At 42.4% G+C, this 18,873-nt stretch overlaps 1 protein-coding gene across 6 annotated transcripts in view; it reads left to right on the top strand.

Annotated features, from left to right (window-relative positions):
- Ca-beta (Ca2+-channel-protein-beta-subunit) overlaps positions 1–18,873 on the top strand; it is a 44,821-nt gene that overhangs the window by 8,249 nt on the left and 17,699 nt on the right. Inside the window, exon 1 of one of the 6 annotated variants that reach the window (XM_065495320.1) lies at positions 15,746–15,765. The exons of the other annotated variants lie outside the window; for them this stretch is intronic. Coding sequence (XP_065351392.1) covers positions 15,761–15,765 — 5 coding nt within the window. The 5' untranslated portion in view covers positions 15,746–15,760. Of the gene's footprint in view, positions 1–15,745; positions 15,766–18,873 lie in introns of those variants that run through there. 6 annotated transcript variants of the gene reach the window in all.

The following is an 18,873-nucleotide window of genomic DNA, read 5'->3' on the forward strand; positions in this document are numbered from 1 at the left end:
TAAAAGAGTAGGCGACATTGCGAAACGCGATTCGACGAGGAAATTATATTCAAAGTGACGACTGCGACGCCGCGCGCGCCGCCTCTAATTTTTTTGGCTCCTATCACGACGAAATAATTTGCTGGCCAGATCTATTTCAAGACTTTTAATTCAAATTAGCGGCAGTTTCATAATGATTCTGGTGCGAGCGGGCGAGCAGGGCAGCGCGTCGGGCACACGCACCAGCATAAATAAATGTGCGCGTGTATAATTTAAAATGTGCCACTGCGCGCCGCGATGGAGTGCTGACTGAAAGAATTACACTCCCAGAAAATAACCTCTGCGCGCGCGATGCCGTCGGGCCGGCTCTTCTTATTGGTCTGGGCACTGCTTTTTTCCCTAGTGCTGTATTTATAAATGCATTTGCCCTAGATTCAAAAGACGCGGGCGCGCGCGGCATGGCTGCGGCGTTGCGTCTCGATTACGCACTTTGCGTACGCGATCTCTCGCTCCGAGCGATGCGCGGCTGTGTTTTGTGTTTGTATCACACGCACGCACAAGCCCGGCAACAAGATGAGATCAGAAATAGCTTTTGGCATATATAGCATAAAAAGTGTAATCTAAAGAGGGGCCGCAATGCATGGTGCACATGTGATGACGCGACATTTGTTTAAGATATAACTCCTTGGCCGCTTTTTTTCACTCGCGCTGATACACTCTGTGCGCCGCATCCGAACAGCCTGTGCCATTATATATCATGTTACAAAGTTGACTAATAAGGAGGAAGCAAGAATATTATTTCGGCCCATGCATTGAGATTACGAAACTGCGCCGCTCTAATGCAAGCCGCGCTTTATGTACGCATCTTGGTGCAGCGTTTCGTGTTAGAATCTCCAGAGTGACATCAAAAGACTCGATTTGGCGTCAACGTAGAATAAGGAAATGGAATGTTACACGCTTTGAAGGAGCGGTAACTCCTTGATGTGCATTTTAATTTTGGTGCCGCTGCGCTCTGGGGATTTTCAAATCACACACAGCAGCGTGGAAATCATCACCCGCGAGGATGATCCGAATCGCGAGACTTAATCACTTTGGCTGACCGGGAGCGAGGAATAAATTGAAGAGCACACGATGATTTGCCTGCGTCAAATCTTATCACGAAATCTTCCAGGCATTTTGCGTGCAAAACCCAGTGTACTCAACGCGCAAATCGAACGCGAGGCTGAATTTTCGTTTGGACTGTGGGTTGAAGCCTGATGGTGTATAATCGTCGCCGAAATCAGCCGCTGCGAGCGTATAATTTCATTCTACGCAATGTGTGCATATATGTACACAGCGCAAATAACAATAAATATAAAAAAATAAATGAGAAATCCGGCGTGCAGCGTGACCCAATATGCGCGTGCTGCGCGCTGAAGGCATTAGACGCAAAAAAAATGCCATTCATAATAATGCGACTGACACGACCCACTTCCGTCAACCCTGGCACGGCAATTACAATTTTTCTCATTTCAGCTCGGCCTCATACGCACACACGCGGGGCCAGCGGCGAAAAACGTCTCGAGCTTCTATGCACACATCCGATCGCTGCCGAACGAAAATTGACGCGTTTAATTAACCCGTGCGGCCTTTATGCATGTCGGAGAAAATGCATTTGCCGTTAATCCGGCGCGGCCGGCCTGCCAACGCAATTCGACTGCCGTTCATAATTATGCAACGCGCCTCTCGCCCGGTTAAAAATACCCTCGCGCACGCACGCACACCTATTTAATGTTACGCACACCGAAAAAAGCCGCGACGGCGGCGGCTGCCTCGCTGCTGCTGCACAGACTCAAGCGCGGCATGCGCTGCCTCGGCCAAAGGTGACTAACAATTTATCTAAAAATACGCCCTAAATCAAAATGCGGCTGCTCTTTTTGCATCACATGTGTGTGCGAGAAGAGCCGCCCGCCCGCCTGCACGAAAAAATTGTCACTCTTTGGGTCCGCTTTGGCGCCGCGTCGCTTTTTCTCTCGCGCGCGCAACAGTCACCCTTTGTGGGGACTGCCTGTGCGTGTACTAATGAATAACTTTAATTTGCATCCGCGACTGCGAGACATTCGCCTCCGCTATAGGTTATTTCTGAACACAGAAAGTTAGTGCGAGTGTTGTTCACTTTGTTGTGGACGCGCTGACTTTTCAGAGAGTTGACACAGAGGAAAAAAAATACTCAGCAACACTTTAACACATGGGAGCTCCTTTCTCTTCGGCTTTGTTTCAAATCTGACTCTGAAATTATCTGTGAAAGGTGTTGGCTGTCTTCAGTCTCAAAAACTGTAGGAAAAAATACAGCGTTTTTTTATTTGCCAAATATCTGTTTAAGAGCTCTCAAATAAAAATTTTAAAAGAGTAAATTTTCTAAAGAGATGATAAAACCTTAAGGAGTTCCATACTGCGTTTAGGCCCATGCTTGTGCCTGTTAGATGCATTTAATAAAGTAGTCTCGACGTAAGTAAACTTTTGTCATATGTTTTTACTACAGAAAAACCGAAACTGCTATAAATAGGAAATTAAAAATATAAATCGTAATGTTTTTTAAGAAGCGTTGAATCGCAATTGAAAGGCTTAAATTGGTTGATTTATTATGAACTCCAAGAAATAAAAAATTAACAAATGAAATTTTACTTATTGTGCTATCAGGATGGGAAGCATTAGTGAGGATTTGAAAAAATTGTATCTCAACCCGTTCTTGTAATAAATACTGATTAAGCCCCTACAACCTCATTATACAATTTCTTTAAGTGCAAAACCAAATCAACACTGCAGCCAATAGTAGAGAACTGTTATAAACGATCCACAGTACTATTTACTGAGCATAAATGTAAAAATACGAGAGTGCAAAAATTCTGTGAGCGTTTCCTTGCCACTCCCGTCCTCTTACAAGCCGAAAATTTCATTCATTATTTGAATAAGCGATTTTTAAGAGTGATATATATTGAAACCTTTATCTCTAACATTTACTTTGCCAATCATTTTTAAACATCGTCAACCTTTTGAAGTTGCTAGCATACTTCAGGGTTCAGGTCACAACACAAGTTTTGAAAAATTGACAGCAAGAAAAAATCCCCTGATTCAGAGTAGAACTTGAATAACTGCAATTTTTCGAAGAGACCCAAATCGGATGCGCACGTGCTGGGGCATGGTGAGCGCATTTTGACCCAAATTCGACGCACAGTGTCATCTGTCCATACCCGTGCTTGCCGCTGTCATCTGAAATGCACACTGAAAAAAAGCTAGCTGTTCTGCGGTTGTGTTTGTAATTCAAGCGGTTGCATGGGCTGCTCTGCTTTTCTCGTCAGCGCGGACAATGCGCTGCCGAAAAACAAAAGGGTGCAGGATAAATAAAGAAAATCGAGAGTGCGTGTGCAGCGCAGCCGAACACAAAGGCCGGTGCATTGAGGACGGAATTATCGCTGCTTTGCGGCTCCTCCAACTCCAAGTAGCGCGGCCGTTTAATTATTGCGGACGGAGCTCATTGCTCTCATGTCAGTTTGGTGGCACAGCAAAGTCGCCGCTCATAAAATTGTGTACGGGAACAGCATAACAGAAAGGGCTACGTCACTTGATCGTGACGTCACGCGGTAGTTCACAGTTCACACGCTGTGTACACAGTCACATTTTTATTGATTGTAATCTCCATGCGCCGCGGCCCGAGCACCACATGCAGCGTTTGTTTACCAGCAGGCTGGATCAAATGTAATGCAATTAAGAAAATTATTTCGCTGCTTTGTCTCTCATCCTCGGGCGGCGGCGGCACCGGCCGCGGCCCCCTCGCTCATGCGTACGTTTTGCGCCCGATTGAATCAATAAAAATTATTCACGAGCATACGCAGCACTCGTTGAAATCCGGATCGTAACCGGGAACAGTCCGATTTCGGGAGTGCATGTTCACGCAGGAATTTATTATTGGCTTCAATCGCGGGTATGTCTCGTCTGAAGCAGGACGAAGAAAACAAAACGAGGCGTGCCTGGCATTAGAAGTGAAATTAGGTTACAAATACAAAAATCCCGTGTTTTTCGCGTAGCGTCGACAACCTGTTGAAAAAACCTGCAGTGGGAGCGGGAGAATAGAGTACCTGCTCAAAAAACCTGTTTTTCAAAAGCAGCAAGCACACTTTTTACAAAGAGGTGCTCATTTTCCCGGTGCTGCCACATAATAGCGCCATGATCATAACATACCTATTATATTTCGTTGCCGCTCAGCCTGTTCTCCTTTTTTTATAACTTTCAGCGCCAAAGTTCCTTTTCCAGTGTGATCCTTCTCCCCAGCTTTTCATCAAGGTGATCTGCATTGCGAGCTGGAAAGAGAGCCTAGCTGGCTGGACATCCTTACATGCTGCATAAAAACCAGATCTGATTTATAATACACCGTACAGAATGGAATAACAACGAGCTTTTCAGAGTGCTGACTGAGGCCCCCCTTTTCTCGGAAACACACATTCAACTAACTCGGGGCCAACACCGCTTAGCTCTTACCAAATTTGTGCGTGTGTATGAAAATAAAATTTCATTGCTTGCGCATGGCAGCGCTCGAACCGTATTCCTGGCGACCGCTGCTGCATTTTTTGATCGAGATAAGCATGCAGGAGGCATTATTTCCTTTGGAACCCGCGGTCGCAAGTGCCCCCCAAGCTAAGTTCACAACGATCAGCCCGCCGACAATTAACAATGATTCAGGAAAATTGGCGCGCCTTGTAATTACATCAGCAGTTTCGTCCGTATTGGGCCACCACTGCCGCTAATTTCTGATCTTAAGTGATGAATAATCGCAGCACGCTAATGAGAGGAAGGAGCAGGCTCCTATACTTATTTGAATAATTCCGCACCGCGAGGATGTCGTAGTAATAAGGATGATGTCTTTTTTCTCATTTCATGTGTGCTGTGGCTGCCAGCTGCTTTGGCTCATGTTGATACCTCACGCGAAAAGTGCTGCGCAAAATATATATATATCTCTCTCTCTCTCTCTCTCTCTCTCTCTCGACCAACGGCGTAATTTCGTCCATGAGATGTTTCACTTACGTGCTCATTTTTCAAGAGTGTTTTCCGCGTTGAACAACTCGCAAACCAGCTTGCGTCCGGGTGATGTGTGTTGTTAGGCATAAAATTGTAGTTTGCGTACCTGTTCATGCGCATAAAATCACAACTAGCACGAGTGAAAAAATGCTGCTTTATATTTATTTGGTCTCGCAATGCTTTAGATTATTTTATTACTATATAATTCCTTTACCACAGATTTCTTTACGGGTTGGATTTTGAAAAGTAAATTGTAGTATCATGATCAAAGTAAAAAAAAAATTCGTGTGATATCGTTGTCCTTGGAATCAATCAGTACGGCCATTTTTATACTATCGATTATACGTCTATTCACGAAATTGAGGTATGCAACCAATGCAGTGCATCTGCTGAGAAATCGCGTAATTCGAATTGAATTATGCAGCGGTGTTTATCAGGCAGTAAACGCAGCTGGAGTTTTGACTGCGAATGCACGAAATTCAAATGGATGGCCGAAAATTCCTCTGCGATGCAGCTATTAATTTCCTTTTACGATAAGTCATGCATGCCTGGAATCCGGTGCACTGGCCCAGTTATGTGCTTGGCCCAAACAAGAGCTTGAAGAGGCCAATAATTCATCTCGGCCGATCACATAATTCACAATTAAGCGCGAGAGTCGGGAAGGAAAACAAAAACGAGCCGTATGATGAGGTGTCCAATGAGGTGCTCTTATTTTATTTCAACCTAAGCAACACTTACACCGAGAGATGTTAATGTCTGTAAGTGGGATGGAAGCCTTGAACCCGCTTTGTATAAGTGAGATGCACGTGTAAAAGTCGATGGACCGTTCGCTTCTTCTTCTGCTCCCAGCAGCAAGAAGAAATTTGGCCGCCGAGAGATGCACATACATAACTCGAAGCGATGCAGCAGAGAGCTTTCATTAATTCTAAAGCCATCTAATTTAAATTTAACATCGAGTAAGCAGTGTCCGCGTTTGACTTTTCATTGACCTTCATTTATTCAACGCGGACCTCCAATCGAAGCATAATTATCTGTACGTGAAAATAAAATATCTATACGTGAATAAGAGTGGCTGCTCTCATGAATTTAACACGCGCGCGTACGTATCAACTCGAGCACTAACTGTACCACTCGTTCCTGTGTTTATATATATATGTATATAATGTTATGTACATTATAAGACGCATACATACACGCACTATATAGGCGGCCCGTTCGCTGCGGCAGTATGTGTATCTCTCTCTGATCACATTAACGAGCATCTCTCGCGCGGCAAAAAAGTGGTCCACTGAATTTTAAGCAGCTCTCGAGCACACACAGGCTTTGCATGTGTCCATGAGGCAAATTATAAATGAATCAAAGCCCTCTCTTTCTGCTCGGTGCGCGCGATGCCTCGACTAATTTTAATACTAAAATTGCGCCTTAGCACTTTCAGGAGCGGCGAGAGTGTGTGTGACCCGAGCTGATTTTCGCTTCTCCTTCGCTCCTCATTTTACAGGTCCAACCTTACCGCAGGGTCTGACCTGCTGGGAATGCAGCTCGTCAATTATTTCCGACAAGTTTCAAATTTGGGCTCTTTACCCAGTTTCTATTTTTACACAACACGAACAATTAAGTGCGTAGAGAAGCGTAAACCGCGGCAAAAATAAATATACGGAAAGTGTACCAAGGCATAGAATAATTAAGCCATTTACGCTCGTTGGCTCAAGTAGGAAACGAGCAATCATAGTAGAAATCTTGTGAATGGAATGGGAATGTGTGAGCGTGGTACATTCATTGTACAGTGTACTCATCATGACTCAATTAAACGATGTGACTTAACATGCCATAACGGCTATACTCACGCCGAGTATGTAACCCGTTGGGCCAACTGACCATTTTAAGTGCCGACTGTGTACAGCTTACAAATTTAATGGGAAAAATTTCGAAATTATTTTAAACTCTCCTGTCCAACCTCAAAGTTTTGTAATGAACACACCGGTTTTTACAACAAAGTACAAAAACCATTTGAGCCGCAGTGATTCAAAATTAAAGAGGATCAGTATTGAAAAATTCTGAAAAATAATTTATACCTTAAACTTAAACAGGCACTGAACATAAGGAAAGAGCTCAAATTTGTCCATGTAGCCGGGAAAATCAGCTCTTAAGTTTGCGACGAGAGGAATTTAATTCAAGCGAAAAATCATTGACGAACCGTTTAACTTTACAAGTAATTCGGCAAAATCTGAAAAATAACAACTCGCTGCTGTCAGTAACCTCCGACAAAGAGTTGAATTTTAATTTTAAAGCAATTTTTGCAACAAGAATTTGTATTTTATTGTGACGAGCAGTTACTTGCAATCGCCATAGCCACAGCAACTGTTACTCATTTGAAAGTACTAATTTGATTAATGCAAATTCGTGAGATAATTATTCAACTATCAATACATATAATTACTTGCTTATTGTAGTCCACATAAATTAATATCAATCCACTTTAAAAAGAATTGACGGAAGACAACAACTAAAAATAATAATTTGAATTGCAAAGAGTCAAGACGAAGCTACAAAATAGAGTCAGATGTAGCCAATGTTCTCGAAAATCCACAGCGCTTGACCCATTTTTTCGTGACAGATTTTGATTCAATTTGTTGAGATCTACTCAATGATAAATGCCTTATATGTGATAGTGAAACTTCTGGTAATGTAATTTAATAGCCAGTGGGTAACATACAGTTTTGACCATTTGAAAAATAAGCAAACATCGTAGCATTTTCTTTTTCAAACATTTAGTGTCAGTTGGGTAATTTTTAGCTGTAACCTCAGTACAATGGCAGTAACATTGTTGTGGCACTTATTTTTCTTTATAAAATAATATATATTTCGAAAAGAGATACAGGAAACCTTATATGGAAGCGATAAAAAAGGAAAAAATAAAACTCAAATAAATAATTCTTTCTTGAAATTTCACTAGCTTTCACTGGATTGCACAGAAATTTGTCAAGAGACATATTTCTGCATTGTTAACTCTCGGAAAGGGTCTAGTGCTAGTGCTGCCGTTGGCAGACCTTTCAAATATTCCACGCGGTGCGTTATTTATGAGCTGTGATTCCATTCGGCGAAGCAAATTAATGGGCGTCCAATATTTTAACTGATGACCTCCAACTTGAAAAATTCATCCACTTAACCTTAGACGGTAATTAGTTGGCCATTTTCCTGCTCCTTGCAAAACAAAACGGTTGCAGAACAAAAGTATTGAGCAACACATGCGATCGTATTTAGGTAGTAAAATTTAATAATTTAATACCCTCGGCGCAAAATGCGTTGCATGACGTTGTTTTCCGCCAAACGAGAATCGCTATTAAATAACGCGCTGAAAGAGCAACGAAAAAATGGTCAAATTAATTAGAAAAGCCGCCTCCTCGTGGTAGCGTGTAGCGCTTTTCGGCGCCGTGTGTATTTTTCTCCGCTTTGCGCTGAAGAAAGAAAGAAAAAACCCCTGATCAAGCAGCACACGCTCCTCTGTTGTTTAATATTTATCGATTATGTGGTCCAATTTTGAGCGTTGATGAAGCGCGCGCCCGAGAAATTAATAAAGAGCCACAGATATCGCCGAGAATAATATTTTAATCCGGCAACACACGCGGCCGAGCCGCGGGCGATCAAGGTGCACGCCGAGTGTGAGAAATTATATGCTAAGCACACACGAGCCAGCTCTACATTATGCCTTGATGATACTCTTTCATCTCGGTGGCACACAACAAAAAAGCAGGTGCAAGATAGATATAATGCTGCAGAGAGTCCTTGTAGTAACAGCAGCACGCGGCCATTTGACCAATTTCGTGCTGCTTTTCGCTATCGAGAAAAAATATTGCATATATAGTTCTAAAAACACATTATGCCCCACCGCGGAGAGGCACGCCGCGTTACTTGTGTGTATCAGGCCTATTTAGAGATGCCAGCGTGCCAGAACACTTTTTTAAACCTGCATTCGGAAATTTTCTAATTTTTAGGCATAGCGAAGTAATTTATCGGCCTCACCGGCGCTCTCTGTTATTTCATTTTAGAAATTTCAGGCTGCTTTTTTGACGTATATGCACACGATTTTTTTGCCGTTCTGCATCAAGTGGAGCCTGACGACCCACCGAGATGCACTTTTATCCAAATTTCATTTAACAAGAGAATCCCGTTTTTTCTTTCTCTTCATCTCTCAGGGGGAAATTTATAGGTTTGATTGTAAGTCATGCGAGTGAAAATGCGCACCTGCTGGCTGCATTTGTCGGGGAATATCTTTGCTTCCCCCTTGTTGAACACAAATCACGCTGAAATATCTTGACTTGTACAAAAAGCATTATTACGACCTGACCCTCCCTCCCTCCCTCCCAGCGCATCATCTCGAGTTATTTCCCTCTCAGGGCAGACTGGATATGTGTGCTTTTTTACCTGCACATGTACAAAAAGGTGTGACATAACTTAATGCATCGGGGGTAAAGAGGGTAGTTGAAAAGGCAGGTAAGAAATAAAACGCGGGGAGGAATAGACGCGCGATAAGATGCTCACTAAATATTTTCATTCCGGGCGGCCAAATTAACGTTATGTGAAGGATTGTCAGGCGAAGGAGATCTTACCCCCTGTCCCCCGAAATATGACTCCTGCAGACTGACGTTCAGTTTCAGGGGGAGGCCGCTATGCACGCAGAGGCAAATGTCGAGGTTTTATTGGCGTCTCCCGCGTCTCTACTTACCAGTGGACTCACTCCAGTGCTTGTTGCCTTTGTGCGGTCGGAAAATGTTATGTTTTTTCTTGCAAGGGACCGACAAAAATCTATCTCTCGTCTTGTCACGCCGGGTAAAAAATGAAGCCGAGAGGAATAAGACTGCGCCGCTTTATCTCATCTTCTCTAATTGAAACTCTAGGCATTTCGAAAAATAAAAGAGAACAAAACGGCCCGAGCACGATTTCCTTTATCTTCCTTCCCCTCTGCATCCGCACCATCGCAGCGGTAATCAGATTTTAGGAAAATTCCTGCCGCTGTCGGCAAAAGCGGAATTAAAATTCCGCCGCTTTGTGCACAGCATATTTATAGCTGGGATGTACTCCCAAATGGCACACGGGGGTTTGCGATTCCAAGAAGGAACAACCACTGCCAGGAGAAACCAATAATTATTATTATCAGGGCAGCATTCATTTTGTAGCGTCGGACTCGAATGGTCATTCAGCTGATTAAACCATTTTTGGCTGTTCATGGGAAACGGTAAAGTTATTGGCGCTGCAATCAACATTTCTTCTCCTCTCTGTTAAATAAATTTCTGACAAATATAATATAACGATTCTTCGTAGTTATTAAAATAAACTGTTAAATGAAGTTCATCAAGTAATAAAATAGCTCAGTGCAGCGTGCGAGGACAACTACTAGCTTTTAATAGTTTTAAAATTGAGAAGAAAGTGTGTTTTAAATATTTTGCAAGACGTGTAGCAGAAGAATAAATAGCGACAAGCTACACTTGCATTACCGAGTATCTGAGACCTGTGACTCGGCAGATGGCTTTGATTTGCACGAATTTGCAGTACATTAGTATCCGGAAGGAGCGCTAGGGAACTGAAATGGTTTCTTACTATTCTGCACCTTTTTAGTAATGTAAATGGCTTTGCGGGTCAAATTATTGGTGTATTAATCAAGGAATCCGATGCGGGGGTAATGGCGGTCCTTCAACATTGTAGCGGTCAATCGAGGAGCCATAATTAAACAAGGGGCAGCTTAACGTCCTTAACATTCATCTCATTTATTCGGACTAGTCGTGGTAATAATCGTAGGATTGAAGTAGCATATGAACATAACTAAAATTAAATAACAAAAAATGACAATTGCAAATCACAGATAATAAGTCAACAATTGGACATTAACATTAACTAATGACATAAACAATTATTTCTTACCCCGTATTGGGTTCAGTCGAATAACACAAATCCATTTGGATTGATCTCGCACGGTCTCTCCAATCCAGGTTGGAGAGACAACATTTAGATGCGACTGCTTCTGTGCGAGTCTAATTATGCTGTGGGGGTGAAGGTGCACTGCCACCTATTACAATCAAGGGAATTATCCCAACATTGATATTAAACTTGTAGTGGCGGGAAGCGCCCACAACATGAATGAGCTCATCCATTACGGCCTTACTTAAAAATCAATTGGCAAAAGTATTCTTTGGTCATGTAACGTTGAATTGCTTGCGTTTCAACTGGGAATAGTCTACAAATATATGATATTTAATTACCGAATTCACAGTACGCGATACCTTCCTAGAATGAAACACAGATTAAAAAATTGCTGTACTTGATTTTGCATTAAAATATAGAGGGAAATACGTGGAAGACAAACAAAATTAATTCATATATGCACGTTACGTTCTAAAAAAGTATTTAATTGTAAAAAACGCGTTTTTATTGCTCACTGTTATGGCAGATGAATAATTATCGCCCAAAGTCAACTTAACTGCAGCAGCACGCATGAAAACCCATCAGCGTGTGCAATTATGGCAGCCGAGAGTTGAAAACCCTTTGGTAATTGCACGTAATTATGTAATTCTACGTGATCGTCACTTGCCAAGAGAGTGATATAAATTTTTCATGAGCTGCGAAGTGAATTTTGCCGGCAAATGGACGCGGTGGGCCAATTAAGCACCACGGATTTAATTGGGTGCGTCAGGTGAAAAAGGTATACGCACCAGCCGAAATAATAATGGATAGTCATGAAATGACTCGCGGGGCCTTCGTTCGGTTACGCGAGCAGTGCAAGCAAGAGCGTTTTTCGTCATAGTTAGATGTATATCATAGGTGCCCGGCAAAGACAGGTTAGAATAGATGCTAGCAAGAGAGAGAGAGAGAGAGAGAGAGAGAGAGGGTCATTAACATTGGCAGCGGCGTGTGCATGTGCGTTTTCTCTTGAAAAATGCCTGATGCTGCGGTGGCCAGCGGGCCTAATGGTAAAATAACTACACATTCACCATAACTGCATGCGCGTGGTATTAAAAGCAATGGCAGCTTTCTTCACGCGTTTCCACGCAGACCGGGCGATAGGTGGGTCCTCGCTGTTTGCAGCGTGCATGAAATATGATAATTTTCCCAGGTAAAAGCCATTTTGACTCATGCGCAGATTGCGTCACTGCAAATCTTTCGGCACAATTAAAACACGGCCAATTTGCATTCTTAACAAACTCTCAAGAGCGCGCGCACACCTCATCACGCAAACAAAACTTTACTGCGCGCCAACATATATTTAACTTCCTTACCGCGTGCTGATTATTCAGTGAGCCTCTGGATTGGATTTTGAGCAATCTCAAAATGAAATATGCAATAATAACAACCTCTTTATGAATAGCAAAGCCAACTAACATCCTTTCGAACGCAACAGATACGATCAAATATTTTTCAGCTCAACAAATTGGCCCAAACTCGGATAGATAAATTTCTGTTTTTTATTAGATGCAGTTGGAGTGCATTTTGAAGGAGAAAGGCGACGAGTGTGCACGTAGAGGAAAACATGATCAAAAGTAATAAAAAAGCCAGCCGGCTTTCAAAGAGCATTCTTTCATCATCTTTCATAACCCTGCAGCTTCAAAAAATATCTCATATAAAAAGTTCGCTCCAAGCGCTCCTTTTCTTCTAATGTCTGATACGAGGATGCTGCAGAGCGCAGGCGGATTTTCCCTTGCGCCCGCTCACTCATCAATGGTCATTCTTTGTGAAACTGCATTATAAACGCGAGGCATGTATGTACCAATATCTACAGCAGATGTAAGTGTGCGTCTCCACTTTTTATACCACCACTTCCTTCCAATGCACTTTTAATGGCCCGTTCGCACCAACTCCCATCAGCGAAATTATTTCTCTTCCTTTTCGTGAATTCTTGTTATCGTGCGAAAGTGTCGAGTAGAAAAAGAGAACAACAGCAATGAGCTCGTTCGTGTGGTAATCGTAGATTTTTTCATGTTACGTGTTGGACCGCGGAGAGGCTGTGCACTTTGAAGTTTTAATGGCGATAATTTACACAGGCCTTCCGCCAATTATTTAGCTCATTTCGCAGCCAATGAGGTTTCTATTCCAAACCGGCGGCCATGAAAATTTTTACAAACAAACAGGAAACTTGCCATAACGTATTTTTCTGCATAGGGTAATCTGTCTCATCTCGCAGTAGGCTCGGTTAGCAGAGATCATCTCGGACGAGAGCATTTTCGCAGCCAAGAATCGAGAATGCGTCGGGCTTTCGTGTTCCGAGCGCATTCTTGAAACATCTCGAGGCAAAAAGGCAAAAGATACATAGGCCAGCCCAACGAGGGCCTCCATCAAAATGCAATTAACGATTTTACATCACCGCTTGACTAATTATCAAAAATTTACAGCCTCGCTTGCAGTTGTGGTGCGCTCTTTTTTATTCTTTTTGATTACCTTTCTCTCAAGAGGCGCATTCCAATTTGGAAAAAGAGCCGGTTTATTTGCACTGGATCAGCAGCGACGCGGCGCATTTTGTGCTGCGAGCCACTCGCTGCTGGTGCGTCTGTATTTTTATGGTTCAGTTAATGAAATTAATGATGAGGCAATCTCATCATCCGAAAAGCAACGCAGCATATTCTCCTTGAGAGCTGCTGGGCACGCTGAATTTTATAAATGCGCTCCTCTAAACAACAACAACGCCGCAACCGTCAAGTACAAGCAACTTTCCTGCTTTTTTCATTGCATTTAATGCTCCACAAAGTACAGGCGCCTCAAAAGTCGGAGCTCCACCTCGACACTTTTTCTTCTCGTTCAGAATTATTATATGTGTGTGTATTATGTTCTCTCCGTCTCGTAATAGCGGCGTTTTTCGAGATTACATCTGCGATGTGCATTCGCGATACAAGCGCTTTCCCACAACGATGCACTTTATTTTAACAATGCGTTTCAAAAATTCTTGTAAAGCGCATTTTATTACACTTTAAAGGAAACTACATTCTACTCTGAACGAGCTTGGAGAGCAATTTATCTTCTGCGCAAAGAGCTGATGACATTGTTTGTTTATCTTGATATCTGATTTGTGTAATTATTTAATTATCTGTGTCACCGCCAGTAGCTGCAAAGGCAAAATTTATTTTCACGAATCCTGCCTCCTGCCGCAAGAAAAAGAAAATTCGGAAAACATAAACATTCAAAGACCGTTGCGACCGTTGTGGCATGGCATTGATTCCGTCGCAAGGTTTCTGTTTCCCATTCCTGCAGGAAAACTAGAAACAATGCTGTGCCATCAGAACTAATTAATTCAAGCCTCCATTAACTGCATCACCTTTCAATTATTTTCAAGCCTCATAAAACTCTTCGTCAGAAAACGTCCATACCTGCGAGGTGCACTAATTACGTTATCCCGCAGTCATCAAAATATCATTACCGGCATCTCTCGCGCATCTAATTACCGAAAATGCAGATAAGGATCGGAGAGAGAGTGTGCGGAGAGATTGGCTGCCATGCAAAGAAAAAAGCTCATAACGGCCAGGCAATGCCATTTGAATAAACGCATATAAAAATAATAATGACGCCAAGAGAGAAAACTCTGGTCGCGGAGAAGCCGTAAAATTAGGTGCGTGTGTGTAAATTAATTCGAGGTTGCATGCCGTGCAAGTGGCATGCCAAAAACGAATAAAACAATGCGCTTTTACGGCATGCACGCGCGCACTGGAAACGCACCGATCGATCGATAGACTACTTTCAAACATCAACAAAATGCGACGAGTGAAGCAACTAAACTGCAGTCTTCAAAGTGAAAAGCAATTCAGTCAAATTTAAAATAATTTCACTATCAACATTTGACAGTTTTCCACTTCATTATCAGAGACTATTTTTGACAGTGTTGGTAAAAAAAAACCAGGAAAAGACACTTAATAACACATTTTCAGCCTATAACGGTGCATTGTCAATTGTGTACAATGTGAAATTAGCAGAGTCACTTATATATTTGAAAAATGATTTATTTATTTATTATTATTTTAATCCTTTTTTCCTCACTTTTGGTAGAGAGCCTTCCAATTTTTTATGTGAGCCGCGTTCTCACTGAAGTGGAGCAAAAATACCCGACAGTAACATTATTTAACAAGTATAGTGTTAAAAATAACAATAAATTAATCAATCATTTTACTAATTTACGTGTCTCCGCTATTTTCACTTTGCACAATTGACAATACATCGTTACAAGTTTAAACATTTAAAAACTATTTAAATAAATTATAAAATATGTCATTCAATTTTTGTTTTGAATATAACGTTGTTTAGATCAATAGCCGAAATCGGCAGTTGTTCAGTGGTCTGTTCCTTTTGGCAAAAGTGTACGCGCGTTGATGTGTTTGTGAGTACGTATATAGGTACACATTGCTGAGGCTGCAATCAATATTTGTGCACTCGCATACACACGGCCCGGCGGGAGGTGAGTGTCCTTTGCTATACATAGAGTAGGCACAGCCAGCCGCCCTCGTTGTGCGTGCTCTCTCGCGCTTTTTCACTTTCAGTGCATGCGGCAGAATTATTATTGCGCGCGCGGCGCCACCGCCTCCTCCTCTTTCTCTCTTTCTCGCTCTTGCCTGCTTCTCTTCCCCACAACTGCAGAGAAGACGATGCGAAATAATAAAAAATGATTTTCCAAGTCAGAAATGTGAAATAGCAACTGCGCGTAATGCGAACAACAAGCAGCGGCAGCAGCAGCAAGGGGAGCGGCGAGCGGCTGTTTCAAATGACGTAAGAGAGAATATAAACTTACTGCAATGCGAAACTGGAAATCAGGGAGCACTTTTTTGGCTCACGCCTTTATGTGCCGCTGAATAAATTGCCGCTGCAGTTGTTTTTTCCAGCAGCATTTTCCGCACGGCAAGCATTTGCATTTTGTGTGCGTGCTAATGCGATTACAATAACTCACCCGTTCCAGCAGCGAGCATCTTGGTGATTTATTAAATCTGTTGACGTTTCCAGCAGCATAACTGCTGTTTGCTGAAAATATTATGAAAAATTGCGACAGTGAAATGGTATTATTTACCGTATCTGAAAAATACATTAAAATCACCCCAGAGTCCAGTTGAAATCAAGGGGTTCGATTTTTGGTTAAATTAATGAATAAATTATTTTTGGTGCGAATGGGAGTAATTCTAAATATTGTGCAAAAGAAACTATATAGACAAAATTTGATTCATTTTTGTTGCCAAAAAAGACGCTGCACTAGTTCAGAAAAATAGTGGCTTCTAGGGTTTCAAAAAAATCCGGATGCCACTTTTTATCGCTAATTGCAATACGTAATTGGCTGGATAATAAAGAAGCGCCCACTTTGAAGTAAGCTGTGCAAATTATCATAATACGTATCAGTTCGAGACGAAAATTTCCTGGGTGACTTGCACTTTTCCTTAATTTCTGGTTTACCGGCCCTGCGCCTGGCTCTGGCTCGTGATTCTCGGCTCTTGCTAGAGAGACTGCTCACAATCGAAGGAATCTAAAGTGAGGCTCGTATTTGCATTTTTGAAGGCGTTTCCCCATCGATTAGCTTCCAAATGATAAGTGATGTCTTCATTTCGATCGAAAACTTCCTCGTCGGCGGTATGCAGTGCGATGAAATGAAATAATAAAAAGAAAAATATATAGGTCATATCCATTACTCAATTAGAAATTAAAAAAGAAAATGCGTAAAGAATGATTTAAGTGACACAGACTGACGTCTCTCCCTGAGTGAATACGATTATTTGGAATGCGCACCGCAATAACAATTTCCCATTACGAGAATAATTCAGAGAACCCGCTTCTCGGTGCTGGGTCCATCCCAGCGTTGGCTCGCCGACAACATGATTTCCTCGTGAAATTACGCCTCTGTTTACATTCCAGTGCGATTTGCATTATTTTTCAACCTGTACTTCACACGCCTCTTTTGCCCAGGGGCGTTGGTTGTTCCGAGAAGTAATCAGCCTCTCTGGCGGACAATGCGTTTCTTTCCAACAATGACCCCAGCAACACGCTCGAAAATCCTCTGCTCTCTCGTGTGTGTGTGTATGCAAGAGAAGACGACGCAAAAGGGCCTCTTTCTCGCGTACAATTTGGGTGAAATTCGAATATTTCGTCATGCAAATGTGCGCACTGCTCATCTTTCAATTAGGCGCGCGCCTAATTGGGCCACACCAGAGTATTTGTTCCGAGTCGAGCCTTATAAATTTCATCTCCTTGCGCGCTAAACAGTTATTTCTTAATTAGTCCGAATGTTTTCAATCTAATTGCAACGCGTAATAAATAATGAAAACTATACACACGAGTGTGAAATTCTTCTAGCTCGCCCAGAACACCGCGCTCGAGGATCGAGAATACCGTTTTCGGTTGAAGAGTGATTACACAACATAACAAGGCTGATTTTTTGTGTAATAAAAGAATTCGAGATACAGGAACTCGCACGAATGCGCAGAGAAATAAATTTACGAAACTTTTCCCGGACGAAATGCGAAACCCGGTCGTCCTGCGAGTGCTTCTCGAGAAAATAATAACACCCGTCGGAAAAAAGCGATTTACGATTGTTGAGCTTTTGCTTTGCGCCTGCACCCCGCTGATGACCTTTAGCAATCTCATCAACCATCAGAAAACAATCGAGAAGCTGCTGGCTCGGAAATCAAACTTGACGCGTTTTTTTTCTGGTAAAAAGAGCGAGTCGTAAAATTAAGGAGGAGCTAGTCCGTCGAGCATGGCGCTGCATAAAAGATTTATCGCGCTGATATGCTCGAATGGATTTTCTTTCCTCTCTTTGAAGGTTGCAATGAGGTACGCGTGATCTGCTCTCGCACTGTGCGTGATGCGAGCGGGCGCCTAGTGCCGGCTCGGGCCGCCAGAGCGTGCCTTGCATTGGCCTGGCCGGCCTCCCACCCGCCGCTCGCTCTCACTTGTTATTGCAAGCAAGCACCAAGGGTCTTGCGCTTTGAACTCTAAGAAAAAGGAGCAGGAAAAAATATAATGCCTTATCGATTAAGTGTAAGACAAAAATCGATCTCACTCGCTCTCCCTCTTTATTAAGGCCGCGCTGGCCCCCATTATGGAAGCGAAGCAACCCCTTTCTTTTTTTCCACTGTGTACTCGCTCTCTGCACTAGCTGGTGCCGCAGTTTTCCTTCTTTCTTTTTTCTCTGCTGCACCCTGCATTGCGTGGGGTCTCTGCTGCACCCTGCATTGCGTGGGGGCCATGTTTGATGTCGGTGCCGCATGAAACGCACTGCTCCGGCGCTATAAAATAATAATTACTCGCGTTTTTTTTCCTTTCAGTGCGCGCGGCAGCGCTGCCGTTGCTTTCGTGCACTGCACAGAGTTAATAACATGCACCCCCCGTCATGCGTACGCGTTATGAAGAAATAATGAGGCGTGCTATTTGCTTAGATGCTTTGTTGGATCCTCTCATGGTTAATGCCTTTTACAGACACTTAACTTGTGGATAGTTTGCAGCTTTCAAATCTTATATAACACGACCTCCAGTGATTTTGGCCTTCCTTTTTTTACTTAATTAAAATCTCAGTTTTAGATTTAGTCATATCTTCCAAAATTAAAAAGTTAAACATCGCCTACTTAAATTTTCTTTACAATCAAGCGGGATTTCCAGCACACCTCTATTCACTTTGAAACTGTCATCATTTTGAGTTTTGAAAGCTATAATTATTAATTTTCTGAAGAAACCTTTTCGTATTTACAAGCTTATGTATATTTTACGTGGAAATTTTAGAAACCCCTTCATTAGTTTTGCGGCGGCTGAACTTTTGTTTCATTTAATTATTCACTCTAAAGATCCTGCTCTACTAGTTTTGCCTGTTAGTGTTTGTCACTTTAAAACACGAACTTT

Source organism: Cloeon dipterum, chromosome 1, assembly GCF_949628265.1.
Source record: "Cloeon dipterum chromosome 1, ieCloDipt1.1, whole genome shotgun sequence".
Lineage (NCBI taxonomy): Eukaryota > Metazoa > Arthropoda > Insecta > Ephemeroptera > Baetidae > Cloeon > Cloeon dipterum.